Genomic DNA, 14,676 nt, shown 5'->3' on the forward strand with positions numbered 1-14,676 from the left:
CGCTTGAGATGACACTTGAGATAAAGCTTGAGATGAAGACTAATCAGACAGAGATTAGTACACTGAATCCTGCTTTGAGCTCTGTACTGATTGATATTGAGATTAAGGTTCAGATAAAGGTTGAGATTAAGGTTCAGATTAAGATGAAGGTGGAGAGTACTGTTGAGGGAACTGTCAAGATTAAGGTTGAGATTTCTGTAAAGATAAATGTTGAGATTAAGATTGAGAAAAATATTGAGATTTCTGTTGAGATTAGGGCTGACATTTAGGCTGCATTCCCACGAACGTATATCGGCTCGGTTTTCACGCCGAGCCGATATACGTCGATCTCATCTGCAGGGGGGGGGGGGGGGGAGGATGGAAGAGCCAGGAGCAGGAACTGAGCTCCCGCCCCCTCTCTGCCTCCTCTCCGCCCCTCTGCACTATTTGCAATGGGGAGAGGCGGAACGGGGGAAAGGCTAATTCTCGGAATTTAGCCCCGCTCCCATTGCGCCTCTCACCATTGCAAATAGTGCAGAGGGGTGGAGAGGAGGCAGAGAGGGGGCGGGAGCTCAGTTCCTGCTCCTGGCTCTTCCATCCTCCCCCCCCCCTGCACACGAGGACAACGTATATCGGCTCGGCGTGAAAACCGTGCGGATATACGTTCATGGGAATGCACCCTTAGGTGGAGAGTACTGTTGAGAGAACTAATGAGATCAAGGTTGAGATTTCTGTTGAGATGACGCTTGGGAGGAAGTTTGAGATATCTAACTCACCAGGGCAGAGATTAGTAAACTGAATCCTGCTTTAACCCCTTAGTGACTAAGCCTTTTTGCGCCTTAGTGACGGAGCCAAATTTTGGAAATCTGACATGCGTTGTTCAACGTAGCATAACTCTGTAAAGGCTCTACATATCCAAGTGATTCTGACATTGTTTTTTCGCCACATGTTGTACTTCATTTTGGTTGTAAAAAGAGACCGATATAATTTGTGTATATTTATTAAAAGTACCAATATTGGAAAAATTTTGAAAAAATTGTCATTTTTTCAAATTTTCAACTGTAATATCTCAAATATGTCCAAACATACTGTACAAATTTTTGATAGGATATATATTTCCACCTGATTACTTTATTCTGAATGCACACTTGAAAAACTTTTGTGTTTTTTTTTAACCATTTATAGGACGTACAAATTTAACATTACTTTTCAGCATTTTGAGGAACACTTTGTTTTCCTGCACCAAGCCAAGTTTGCAAAGGCTCATGAGTGTCAGAATGATAGATACCCCCCCAAATGACCCCATTTAAAAAACTACACCCCTTAAAGGGGTTGTCCCGCGCCGAAACGGTTTTTTTTTTTTCAACAGCCCCCCCGTTCGGTGCGAGACAACCCTGATGCAGGGGTTAAAAATAAAAACCGCACAGTGCTTACCTGAATCCCCGCGCTCCGGTGACTTCTTACTTACCTGCTGAAGATGGCCGCCGGGATCTTCTCCCTCGGTGGACCGCAGTGCTTTTGTGCGGTCCATTGCCGATTCCAGCCTCCTGATTGGCTGGAATCGGCACGTGACGGGGCGGAGCTACACGGAGCCGCTCTCCGGCACGAGCGGCCCCATTCAGAAAAGAAGAAGACCCGGACTGCGCAAGCGCGTCTAATCTGGCGATTAGACGCTGAAAATTAGACGGCACCATGGAGACGAGGACGCTAGCAACGGAACAGGTAAGTGAATAACTTCTGATAACTTCTGTACGGCTCATAATTAATGCACAATGTACATTACAAAGTGCATTAATATGGCCATACAGAAGTGTATACCCCCACTTGCTGCCGCGGGACAACCCCTTTAATGTATTCACTGAGGGGTGTCATGAGTATTTTGACCCTACCAGTTTTTTTCAGGAATTAATTCAATTTAGAGGAGAAAAAATAAAATTTCATTTTAAAGACATATTTTTTTCCTATATTGCCCAGGAAAATGAGGATTTACACCCCAAAATGGATACCCCCGTTTCTCCCGTGTTTAGAAACATACCCATTGTGGCCCTAATCTTATGTGTGGATGCACAACGGGACCCAAAATGAAAGGAGTAGTCGGTGTCTTTCAGAACATAAATTTTGCTTCAAGGCGTTTTAGGCCCCATAGCACCTTTGTAGAGCTCTTGAGCGGCCAAAACCAAAGAGAACCCCCACAAGTGACCCCATTTTGAAAACTAGACCCCTTACCGAATTTATCTAGGGGTGTACTGACCATTTTGACCCCACAGTTTTTGAATGAATTCAAGCAAAGCAAAAGGAAAAAAATATGATTTTCGTTTTCTTGGCAAGTCTATCGTTTTAAAAACTGCTTTTTTGGTACAGCACACGGCCATCTTCAGCTGGTAAGTAAGAAGTCACCGGAGCGCGGGGATTCAGGTAAGCGCTGTGCGGATTTTTCTTTAGGTCCCTGCATCGGGGTTGTTTCGCGCCGAACGGGGGGGGGGGGGGGGGGGGTTGAAAAAAAAACCAAAACGTTTCGGCGCGGGACAACCCCTTTAAGGTTAAGATTATTGTTGCAATTTCTGTTAAAATTAAGGAGAGTTCTGTTGAGAGAACTGTTGAGAATTCTGTTGAGATAAAGGTTGAGCTTAAGGTTGAGAAAAATGTTGAGATTTCGGTTAAGATGATGCTTGAGGTGACACTTGAGGTAACACTTGAGATAAATCCTGATGAAGACTGCAGCTACTAATCTGACTGATATCTAACTGTCCTGGGCAAAGTTTAGTAAATTGAATTCTGCTTTCAGCGCTGTACTGATTGCTATTACGATTAAGGTTCAGATAAAGGTTGAGAGTAAACCTTACTCTCCCTAATCTCAACAGAAATCTCAACATTTTTCTCAACCTGAGATAAAGCTTGAGATGACACTTGAGATGGAGATTGAGGTAAAGCCTGCAGCTACTCCTAATCGGACTGATATGTAACTTACTTGGGCAGAGTTTAGTAAGATGAATCCTGGTCTGAGCTCTGTATTGATTGAGATTGAGATAATGTTTATGCTGAAGATTGAGTTGAAGATTAATCTGAAGATTGAGGTAAAGTCTGCAGCTTCTCCTAATCGGACTGATATGTATCTCACCCAGGCAGAGCTTCCTAAACTGAATTCTTCTCAGTGTTCTGTACTGATGGTCCACCTGCTTCTTGGTCCTGGCAGCTGGTAAGGGTTCTTTTACACTGGATGCTAATTGTTCAGATTCTTGCGGGATCACAGGATTCTAGTTTAGAGTATATGCTGCTAGCGACTGAACGGTTAATGATAATTCGTTTGCTTATCGTTTGTCTTCAGTTTATGTTGGCATAAATGCTGAGCGACGATCGTTCTGAATAAATATTGATGAACGACTGCCTCTTTATTGTGAATGTATGTGGTTAGTCGGAGCAATCTGTAGCACGGAGACCGGCATCTCCCTAAGGTAAGCTGCCTTTGGTGTGTATATACCGAGTGGATGGCTTGATCAAGAGACGGCTGCTTTGTGGAGGAGCCAGCCACACTGCTTAATAATACGCTGAATGTGCCATGTATACAGCCTGGACAGGTCAGCGGATATTACTGCATTAAGGGTGCATTCACACGGAGCAGAAATGCAGGAGAAAATTCTGCTGCATTTTCGTATCCAAGATAGAGTAATAATCTGCACCATCAGTGCGCCGCTTCCACATCATAAATAATAGTAAATGTGATGGGCTGCACACAGCCATGTTCTGTGACAGCAAATCTTGTCCATTTTTTTTTTTAAGTAGTGGAGTCGGCATAGAATATCAACAAGTTGCACATTTTGATATACAAGATGTTGTGGCTAATTTTGCGATTTTTCTACACCAGAAAACTGGCCTAAAGATTTGAATACCCCGCCTCCAGCAAAGTCAGCGCTGTGATTGGATCGCGCACCAGCCATTCAGAGCTGGTGCTTGTTCATTCACAGCCATTTAGTGAATGACATCACTGAATGGCTGTGATTGGTTCATCGAGCTCCGGCACTGATTGGCTGGTGCTTGACCCAATCACAGCACTCGCTTCAATGGAAGTCTTCAAACAGAGACTGAACAGATGGGATGGTTTAGTGAATCCTGCATTGAGCAGGGGGTTGGACCCGATGACTGTGGAGATCCCTTCTAACTATGATTCTAACCTGCGTTCATAGCTGATGGGGAGCAAGCCTAAACCAATGACTGAAACTTATAAGAATCAACCTTGTACCGTGAGAAAGCAATTATTACACTGACAGTTTATCTTTACTTTTCTTCTTTAATATGTGCCTTATTTGCTCCTCAGGACACGCAGCATATTTCATATCTAAAACAACAATAGAGCACATTGCAATCATGCAAACTACCAAATGTAATGAATATCATGCACTCAGTTGAGTCAACTGCGTCCCAAACTAGGTATTTACGCTGTGTAGTTCAGCCGAAGACATACAAGCGTGCGTCACCAGCCACAACCCATAGCAAACTGAGATTAGATGGCAGCACGCGTTTGGTTCAAAGCGTATACCCTTAATTAGATGCAGTGGGGTCTTTTTTGACTCTACCAAGAGAGCTAAGCGTTAAAAATGGTCTCAACCAGCTTTTCTTTGTATCATAAACCCTTCACAAAATATACAACACATGACAAAGCGCTGCCTGGCCTCTAACTTCTGCATTCCTCCCTAAGGCTGGGTTCCCATGAGGCATAATTGCCGCAGAATTTACGTGCAGACTCTCTGCACGGAAATTCCACCCACAACTTTTTATCCCAAGATTAGCCAGCAAAGTGGTCGAGATTTGCAAAAACGTCTTCCATTGACTTTAATAGAACCCGTCAGTGCGTAGCCTGCACAAAATCGCATCATGCTGCGATTTTTTTTTCCCGCAATCGGAAAATTGCAATTGATTTCCGATCTTGGTCAGGAAATCAAGTTTTTACATTACTCCGCAATGCAAATCCGTCCGTGAACAGGAGCCCTCAACCAGACACCATGGCCACTGCCACACATCTTCCACAGACCTTTGCTTGGCCTGGTTCTTTCAATGGTCAGGAGCCATTTTGGGAAGGTCTCAGCCGCCTGTATTGAGCCCTCACCTGGCTTCTAATTAACTCGTTAACAGCCCAAAACACAGGGAAAACCCCCTCACTGCTGGACATTTTTTCTGCTCTTTGACCCCTTGTAGCCAAAACATATTACTGTATATTCCGGCATATAAAATGACCTTTTAACCCCGAAAAATCTGCTCTGCAGTTGGGGGTCGTCTTATACACCGGTAATACAAAAAAAAAGTGTTAAAAAAAAAAAAAAGCAGTACTGACCTCCCTGGTGTTCTGCGGCGCTGCTGCAGGCTGTCGCTTCCTCCTCGTCCCCGACAGAGCATTGCTTTCTGGATGCGGGGCTTGAAATCCCCACCTCCAGAAAGCTAATGCTGTGATTGGCTAACACACGTGCCGTCAGCCAATCACAGCCATTCAATGACATCATTGAATGGCTGTGATTGGCTGATAGCGCGTGTGTTAGCCAATCACAGCCATTCAATGATGTCATTGAATGGCTGTGATTGGCTGAAGGCATGTGTGTGTTAGCCAATCAGCCATTCAATGCTGTCATTGAATGGCTGTGATCGGCTGACGGTGCGTGTGTTAGCCAATCACAGCATTAGCTTTCTGGAGGTGGGGTTTTTTTAAGCCCCGCATCCAAAAAGCAATGCACTGTATTCCCTGCGTATAAGTTGACAGTTGGGGGGGGGTCGTCTTATAGGCCCAGTCGCCTTATACGCCGGAGTATACGGTAGTACAGATTCCACTGCTGCATTATCTCTATCTATCCTCTTTCACCAGTATTTCCAGTCATGCCTCTAGTTTTGGACGTCTTCCATCTCACAGTCTTATCTTCTGTTTCTTCTTTTTCTTTCTCCAGTGATCACTGATTTGCGGCCAAAATGCATCGTGACAAGTACAAAGCAAGACCAGAATCTTACTGACTACCTGCAAACGCTGAGTAATGTCTCATCCATTTCTTTAAAGTTTCTCTCCCCGTATCTTTTCATGTCAATTCTCTTATTTCTTAAAGAACAGAGCCACTCTTATCCATAGGCCGTGTCTGGTATTTCAGCTCATCCTCAATCATGAGAGTGGCAGTAATCCAGTACCATGGCACTGATACCAGGCAACTTTCGAGTCCGTCATCTCCCTCCTTGAATTGGCTCTGTCTACTCATCCCGCATGCAGACACTGCTATCTTGTCATCTTGTTCTAGAGCCGGCTCCAGATGCTGCAGCTGATGGAAGATTCAGGGCTGAGATTTGTCTGCTTCCACATCTACACTATGGTAATCAGTCTTGGCATTCTGTCTGCTATTGGAGCCAATCAGCTTCCAGGACATAAGGTCCTTTTACCCGGAACAATTCTAAAAAAAAATCTCTGGATTGTTGGAATTTAAAAATAATGGATCATTGTAAACACTGCCAACGATGAAATTGCAATTTGTTTGCTTATCGTTCATTGTTGGCTCGTTCGCTAATTGTTCGGTTTAAGTGCCGATCGTTCAGCCGTTCTAATTTACTAGTACAATGAACTGAACGATCCTGTAGAAAAAAATAAATAATTAATCTCTATGTTTAAATTGAACGCCTGATTAAACTGTCACATTGCTTATTCGGGTGAACGATTTAGGGCGCCTGCACACGAGCGGAAATTCCGCCGCTGGAAGCCTGCATAGGATTGCGTTAACAAACGCAATCCTAGGCAGACGGCCGCGCAAAATCTCGGCAAACAAACCGCTGCGTCACTCACCCGCCGCCAGCTCCGGTCTGTGCATGCGCCGGCAAGCCGGCACATAAAACAGCTGGACGCGTGGGTGAATACGCACTGGTCCCTGTAGGCGCTCAGGTCGGGTCCCGCGGCGAGAATCCTCGCCGACGGATCCGACCCGCCCATCTGCAGGCGGCCTTATTGTTTCGTCTAAAAGCACCCTCAGGCCTTATTTACAAGAGTGACGTGTTTTCATGCTGACATTTTACGCGGGCGAAAATTGTGTGAGTGGGAAAAGGCCGTGATCAAGTCACAGCCAAAATTAGTTTTTTCTCGTCCATTCACACGAGCGTCAGCGGCGTATATATGCCGCAGTGCAGAAAACTCTTGGTCGGCATAAATCCTCGGCATGGCTTCTCAGGGTTAACTTGAGCTAGCTACAATGCTTTTCCAGCATTGGACGCTGCTAAACTCCCTCCCTCTCCCTTTTTTTGCAGCTCTCATAGGAGTCTATGGGAGCCGGCAGTTTATATCGGCCGAAAGATTGGACGAGACCGTTTCTTTTCCGGCTGCATATAAAATGATTTGCCGTTTTTAGTCGCTGATGTCCTATTAACCATGGAAGTCTTTACATGGTTAAAAATTGCTCATCTGAATAAATACATTGGAAACCAATGCTTCAGATGGGCGCAATTTTTTATCACCGCTAAATTAGCTGTGCAAAAACGCTTGTGTGAATAAGGCCTAAGACTAGCGCAATCATCCACACTGCAGGACTGAAACCTTCTGTCCTTCTGGCTTGGTGTACACGGACCTCATGGCTTGTGTTATAATGCTGTCAGTGACTTTAAGGGCTTATTTACACTAGTGTATGTTGACCGCCGTTTTCACGGCCGGCTGATATACGCTACTATCTGATGAATTGGATTCCAATGCATTAGATCACACAGGCGTATTCCCGGGCAATCTTAAGCCAGGCAGGAAAGATAGTCCTGGTACTAGCTTCCCAGCCGGACTACGGCCGTTGCCATAAACACCTATGGGAACCAATGACAGTGGCGGGAGAAGGGAGGTGGGAGGGAGTTTAGCAGCGTGACTGCTAAATTCCCTCCCCCTTCTCTCCTCCCCTCTGGCTGTTTGCAGTGGGAGGGGGTGGGGGTGGAGCTTAGCCCTGCCCCGTCCTACTGCAAACAGCCGGAGGGAAGGAGAGCACAAACATGTTAGGACAGCGCTCCCATGGACAACCACGAGCAATATGATCGAGATGGGTAGAATGTAAACAGGACTTACCCGGTGTTAAGTGAAGCCCCTATACAGGAGCTCCACTAACACCTCCACGTCCAAGTACGCTTATATAAATCACATAGGTTTTCTCCCTTTTGCTCCTACAATCCCGATGGAATATCAGGAGAGCTGCTGGGCTTCTGTGTCCAACTGCCAGGCTGGACCCACACAATGGATATAGTATAATATAGAAGAAATCCGCCCGCGCTCCTTCGAGATGAACCAAGGAAAACGTCTCCGTTCCAAGCAATTTGCTTTATTATAGAGCAGTGCAATGCGTTTCTTCGCTAGACATGCAAATTTATCAAGTCGCATTCCTAGCGACGAAACGCATTGCACTGCCCTATAATAAAGCAAATTGCTTGGAACGGAGGGGAGAAGAGAGGAGGTGAGCTGACGAGGGGCACGGAAGGGGGAGACAGCTTTGCTAAGCTAAGCTGTCTTCCGCCACCTGACGGCATATACTCCAAGCCCGTGCATCACATGGTAGCATATATAGGCCGGCCGTGAAAATGCCGGCCGATATATGCTTGTGTGAATAAGCCTTGAGGGTGCTTTCACACGAGCAGAAAAAAATGCACCTAAATGCTTTATGCACCTAAAGACACTGCTTTATCTGCCCCAGCGGATTTCTGCTCCATAACCGGCATGTACACTTGTGGAATTTTCAGTTTCTTTAGGTGTGAATTGTGGGAATATTCATCTCACGTGAATGCACCCTAAAGAGATTGTACCAAGATCTAAAACTATACTCCCTGCATCGGGAAAAATTGTATGATCAGTGGGGGTCTGACCATTGGGACCCCAACCGAGACCGGGGCTCCCAACTGTCCCCACATGAACGGAGTGGATGTTGTGCACGTGCGCTGCAACTATATTTATACTCCATACGGTTCCCAGCAGTTGCACCCCTACCAGTCATAGTTATCTCCTGTCCTGTTGAAATGGTATAACTTTAGATTTGGAACAACCCCTTTAATGTACTTTGTCCAGGTTCCAGTATTTTTGACAGTAAGAATATTGCAGCCAGCCGTGGTAAAATACTGGAAAGCCGAATGGATCCCTTCATTCACTAACATGAAGAGAGCCACAACCACAGTACTAACACATGTTCTGTGCCCTGAGGCCATACCACTGCATGTATCTACCTGCAGTTCATGTGTGGATTATGAATATGTTACACATATCTGTAATATGGAGTTTTAACACAAGAATATAAAAGGGGTATGAAGCTGAACAATCACTTTATTAACCCTTCCGTGACAAATCCTGTTTGCACATTAATGACCAACTAATTTTTCTGTTTTTTTCATTGTCTCATTTTAAAAGCCATAACTTTCTAATTTTCCAGTCGACATAGCCATATAAGGACTTGTTTTTTGCGGGACACATTTTATTTTTAATGGCATCATTTTTGGGTACATATAATGTATTGTATTATTTCGATTCATTTTTTTAGGGGGGTTGGAGAAATAAAAAGGAATTCTGCCAGTTGTTTTTTGAATCTCATTTTTACGGCGTTCAGTGTGAAAAATAAATATTGTGATAACATTTTTCTCTGGGTGAGCACGATTCCGGCGACACCAAGTTTATACAGTTTTATGTTTTGCTATTTTTGTACCCACATCCTTTTGTGGCGCGGCATTCCAAGAGCCATAGCATTTTTATTTTTGCATCGACTGAGCTCTATCATGGCTTGTTTTTTGCAGGATGAATTCTAGTCTTAGTTTATCAAATTGTTGGGAACACGTAACATTTTGATTGCTTTTAATTCCACTTTTTTATAGGCAAGATTAACAAAATCTGCAATTTGGCATGTTTTCTATTTTTAACAGTGTTCACTGTGCAGTATAAATAGTATGTTAAATTAATTCTGCAGGCCAGAACGATTCTGTCAATACCAAACGGAATAGGTTTGGTTTTTCTTCATGCCTTTTTTTTATTATTTATTTTATCACTGCATTCAAAACCCCCCTAGCATTTTTCTTTTTTTATCATCAGTGTAAGCCCAATGTCCACGGGCGGGTTTTAATTATAACCTCACGGGTGATCTGCAGCTCCAAAAGCCCATAGAAATGCATTAGCTCTCCATGGCCGCTGTCACACACCAATTCCACTGCGGGGTTCAGCAGTGGAATCCTTGCGTATAAGTGCACATGAGGCCTAAGGGTCTGCTTGTGTCATGTGTTACATGTTTGTCTTTCATAAATTGATTTTTGGATTATTGTGTTGTCTTTGTGTTGGAGTAGCTCTATATGTTGGGGAGCATTAGTATATAATGGTGACCATGTTTAGCCCCTTTACTTGGAAATTCTGCATGCTTTTGTATATGCTTATAATATGGAGCTTGTAGACTGTTGTGGGTCCATACTGTATGTTCATACGTCTCCGATTTCCTACAGAGGCATACAGAGTGTTTTTTGATTCATTATTCATATTGGGTCTATGAGAAAAACAAATGTGCAATATCCCATTACGAGTTATTACTGAGGTGTTCTTCCCTTGCCGCAGTGCCTCTTGAAGGTGCCATGTGATGGCACACAGTGACATTTCTATGCTTCTGTCATTGTTTACAGTCAGTGTACTGACACAAAAACCTCAGCCCAGAGTTGCACCTCTTCTCCATCATTATATGATCAGTTTGAAGAAATAAGGGCTGGAATTACTGACCCCGATATCTTTCATTTTCCTTAGGACTTCATGTCTCTAAGCAGCGGATACTCTCTGGAAGTTTCAACTTGCTGCCATCTAACCTCACAGAGCAGGAGAGGATTCTGCATCTCTCCTCCATCATACCCTTTGATTGTCCAGTGATGGTGAGAACGCAAATCGCAATTCATTCTCTAATTTGTGATGTTCCCTCCTTTACAGATTTCATTTATCTCTTATTGTGCATAAAAGAATACAAATGTATCCGGCCACTCAGAGTTCAGGAGAATTAGAAATGAGATTAAGAGCTCTTTCACATGGCCTTAAGCGTATTTACGCGTACCCACCAGTGACATAAAAGCGTGTGGACGCCAATTCAGACGGCACAGGTCTGGCGCATATACGCCGAGCCTGCAATGCCATTGGGCGGGGGGAGACAGTTTACCTCTGCTACGCTGTCTTCCCCTTCCCTCGCCGGCTCTCTGCCTCTCTCCTCCCCTTCGGCTGTTTGCAATGGGAGGGGCACAGCCAGTAATAGGAGGGGACAGGGCAGAAATTAGCATTGCTCCATCCCGCCCCCTCCCATTGCAAACAGCCAGAGAGGAGGAGAGAAGGAGGAGGGAGTTTAGCAGTCACGCTGCTAAACTCTCTCCCACCTGCCTTCTCCGGTCGCTGTTATTGGCTCCCATAGGAGTCTATGTGGCGGCAGACGTTCCAGGACTTTCCTTCTTGCCCAGTGCAAATGTGCGCGGCACTATATTGGCCAGGCGGGCACTTTTACTCAAGGAAATACACCTGTGTGATCTGATGCAGCGGATGCCAATGCATCACATGGTAGCATATATCGGCCGGCTGTAAAAATAGCAGTCGATATACGCTGGTTTGAATAAGTCCTAAAGCCTCCCTCACACAGGCGTTTGCGGAAACTCAGCGTTTACTGCAGATTCTGCATGGTTTCAGCAGCGCTGACATGCGTTATGTCAGCGTTTTGGCTGCGTTTTCAGCACAACTGAAAATGCAGCCAAGGGTGCTGATAAAAAAAAACAAACAATACTCGCCTAGCAGGTGAAGCTGCTGTCCCCAGCGTAGATGTCAGGACCTTGTGAAGCTGGCAAATTGCTGTGATTGGCTTCACAATGAATGAATGGCTGTGATTGGACGCCTCCAGCACTGGCTCTGATTGGCTCAGCTGGCTGTCACTCAGCGGACTCAGAAAAATCTCTTGCTGGAGGCCGGGATTTAGAATCTTCCTCTGAAGGCTGACAAGTCCCAAAAGCGCCGCTGGGGACAGCGACATCACCTGCAAAGTGAGTATTGATTTTTTTGACTCAGCCAGTGTAGCTAGGACGTTTAGTTAGCCCTGCCAAAAGGGCGGCACCAAGTTGTGCTGCGTTTTCGGCAACCCTGAAACCGCTGCCCGATCATTTCAATGGGCAACACGCGGCGAAAGCGGTCAAAAATAGAACATTCAACGCTGTCGAAGCGCAGCGCTGAAGACTCTGTTTTCAGCCTTGTGTGAGCAGCCCCATTAAAAAGAATGGTAGCGTTGTACAACGTTTAGCGTTGTGCTGAAAATGCAGTGCTAAACGATGTACAAAACGCCTGTGTGAGGGAGGCCTAATGCTGTAGATAGCTGGATGACCTGCAGTTATTAACGCTGCTTCAAATTTGGACGAGCTCAGTTCGTTCTTCAGGAAAAGGACATTATAGATTAGCATGAACTGAGCTTGTTCTACTTCAAACAGCTGTACCTCTGATTTATTCACTATTAGGGCTTACACCCACTGGCGTTTTTATGTCTTGTGATGCGAGTGTTTTCACTCGCAGCGCATCGCAAAAAAAACGCTGTGATATTGCCAGTGTTTTCAATGGGGCGAGCGGCAGCAGTGCTAGTCCCATTGAAAACATGGAGCATATCATGGATTTCTGCCACAGCTGTGACAGCTGTGGCAGGAGTTTCCTTTATCCCCACGGGGATGAATGAATCCTTTGCCATAGCTGTCACAGGCTTATATTTCAAGCCCTTACGCGAAAATCATGCTGCTGGGGTTGCCACAAAACCACTGCTTTCAATGGGGCCGGCAGCGGCGCTGACCCCATTGAAAGTAATGCGGTAGCATCCTGGACTTCTGCCACAGCTGTCACAGCTGTGGCAGAGGATTCCTTCATCCCCGCGGGAATGAAGGAAGCTCCTGCCACAGCTGTCACACCTGTGGCAGAAGTCCGCGGTATACTCCTATATGTTTTCAATGGGGCTAACGCTGCTGCCCCTGGCCCCATTGAAGACACTGAGGGATATCGCAGATTTCTTCTCTGCGATGCGAAGCTCTGCTGACACATCGCAAATGAGTATGAAACCATTAAAAATCATTAGTTTCATAATCATTCCTGTCGCATCGCAGGGGAAAAAATCGCAAGTGGGTGTCCACCCTTACTGATGAGTTTTTGGAGTCACTTTAAAGCCACGGTTCCTCCCATATAACCGTTTGAAGTAGGGTCAGAAATTCTGAAGTTCTAGTAGTCATTTCAGCCTGTGTGCAGAGGGGAGGGGAAGGTGGGACAAACAGGCAGCAAAGAACAGATCTGTGACTCTCCTGTCTGTTCTCCTTTCCCCCATTAATTGGAGATCATATTTGCTGTCTGTCTCACATATGGAGGGTTTTTCTCATCGAAGGAAAGGATTGAGAATCTGAGCACTTGCTCATCTAATCACTCGTCTATGCAATTTAACACTGCAGATGCAACAGTCACAGCTGACCGCAGCATCTAAATGTTTTAACATAAAAAATAATAATAAAAGCATTTTTCCTTTTCAAAATGCTTTAACTATTAAAAAAATAAAATAAGAATGCAGATAATTGGCATTGCCACATTCATAACAACCTGTACTATAAAATATTACGCTATTCATTCAGCAAACTAATAAAAAGTAAAATGCCAAAATAGCTGTTTTTTATTCATCTTGCTTCCCCTAAACAGGAAGAAAAAGTAATCAGAAAAGTTGTTTATGTGTACTAATGGGACCAATAAAAACTACAAGTCATCTTGCAAAAAACAAGTCTTTACGGAAAAATAAGACTGCCCAAAAAACAATGGTAACATAGTATGTAAGGCCTAAAAAAGACATGTCCATCCAGTTCAGCCAATTACCCCCTAATATTGATCCTGAGGGATGAATAAAATACACCAGGTAGAAGCCTGTCCTTCCTAACTCTAATCTGGCAATCAGAATACTCATTATATAATAACATATAATATTGTATCGCTGAAGAAAGACATCCTGTACCCTCTTGTACTCTTATTGAATTTGCCATCAGCACGTCCTCAAGCAGAGAGTTACATAGTCTTACTGCTCTTACAGTAAATAACCCCTTCTATGTTGTGTAGATACTTTCTTTCCTCTAGACGTAGAGGACATGTGCTAAAAGTAGGAGACTCGCTGAGTCCGTGGATGGAAGTGTTAGGGCGCCTACCCACTTGCGATTTTTTTTCCTTTGCGTTTTGCGTTTTTTCTGAAGAGCAATTAGGATAGAATGTGTTCTTGTCCACTTGCGTTTTTTTTTCGGTCCATTGCAATTTTTAACATAGGAACTGTTAGTTGCATATGTGTCCTTATTTTTCTCTTAATGCACCCATGAATGTCAATGGAAATTAACGGAAAAGGCGCAAAAAAGCCGCGAAAATGCCGCGGAAAACGCTGCGTTTTTCACGCACGAAAATCGCAAACGCCAGTGGGTAGGCGCCCTTATACTTACCTTCCCCGTCATTCCCCGCTGGTGTCATCACTGGAAGCTGACGCTCAGTGCAATGAGCGGCTCTGCTAAGTAGTCCACCCATTCTAAAATTAAATGTTTTCCTTTGTTGCTCGAGTGTCATCAGTGGCTTATTTGAAAGATTGACGCCACTGTTACCGTCACCTCATCGGTATCCAGTGGCTCCACCATTCACAGATCAGTGCAGGTAATGAATGGTGCAGTCATCCATAACGATAAGACTGTGCAAGA

The 14,676-nt window shown here is 44.7% G+C and overlaps 1 protein-coding gene across 1 annotated transcript in view; it reads left to right on the forward strand.

The window, feature by feature from the left end:
* Positions 1-14,676, forward strand: part of MSH5 (mutS homolog 5) — a 102,949-nt gene that overhangs the window by 38,922 nt on the left and 49,351 nt on the right. The window contains exons 3-5 of the mRNA XM_066582105.1: positions 5,907-5,987; positions 6,246-6,317; positions 10,718-10,839. Of these exons, the coding sequence (XP_066438202.1) occupies positions 5,907-5,987; positions 6,246-6,317; positions 10,718-10,839 (275 nt within the window). The remainder of the gene's footprint in view (positions 1-5,906; positions 5,988-6,245; positions 6,318-10,717; positions 10,840-14,676) is intronic.

The sequence above is a fragment of the Eleutherodactylus coqui genome, chromosome 10, assembly GCF_035609145.1.
Source record: "Eleutherodactylus coqui strain aEleCoq1 chromosome 10, aEleCoq1.hap1, whole genome shotgun sequence".
Classification (NCBI taxonomy): Eukaryota; Metazoa; Chordata; class Amphibia; order Anura; family Eleutherodactylidae; genus Eleutherodactylus; species Eleutherodactylus coqui.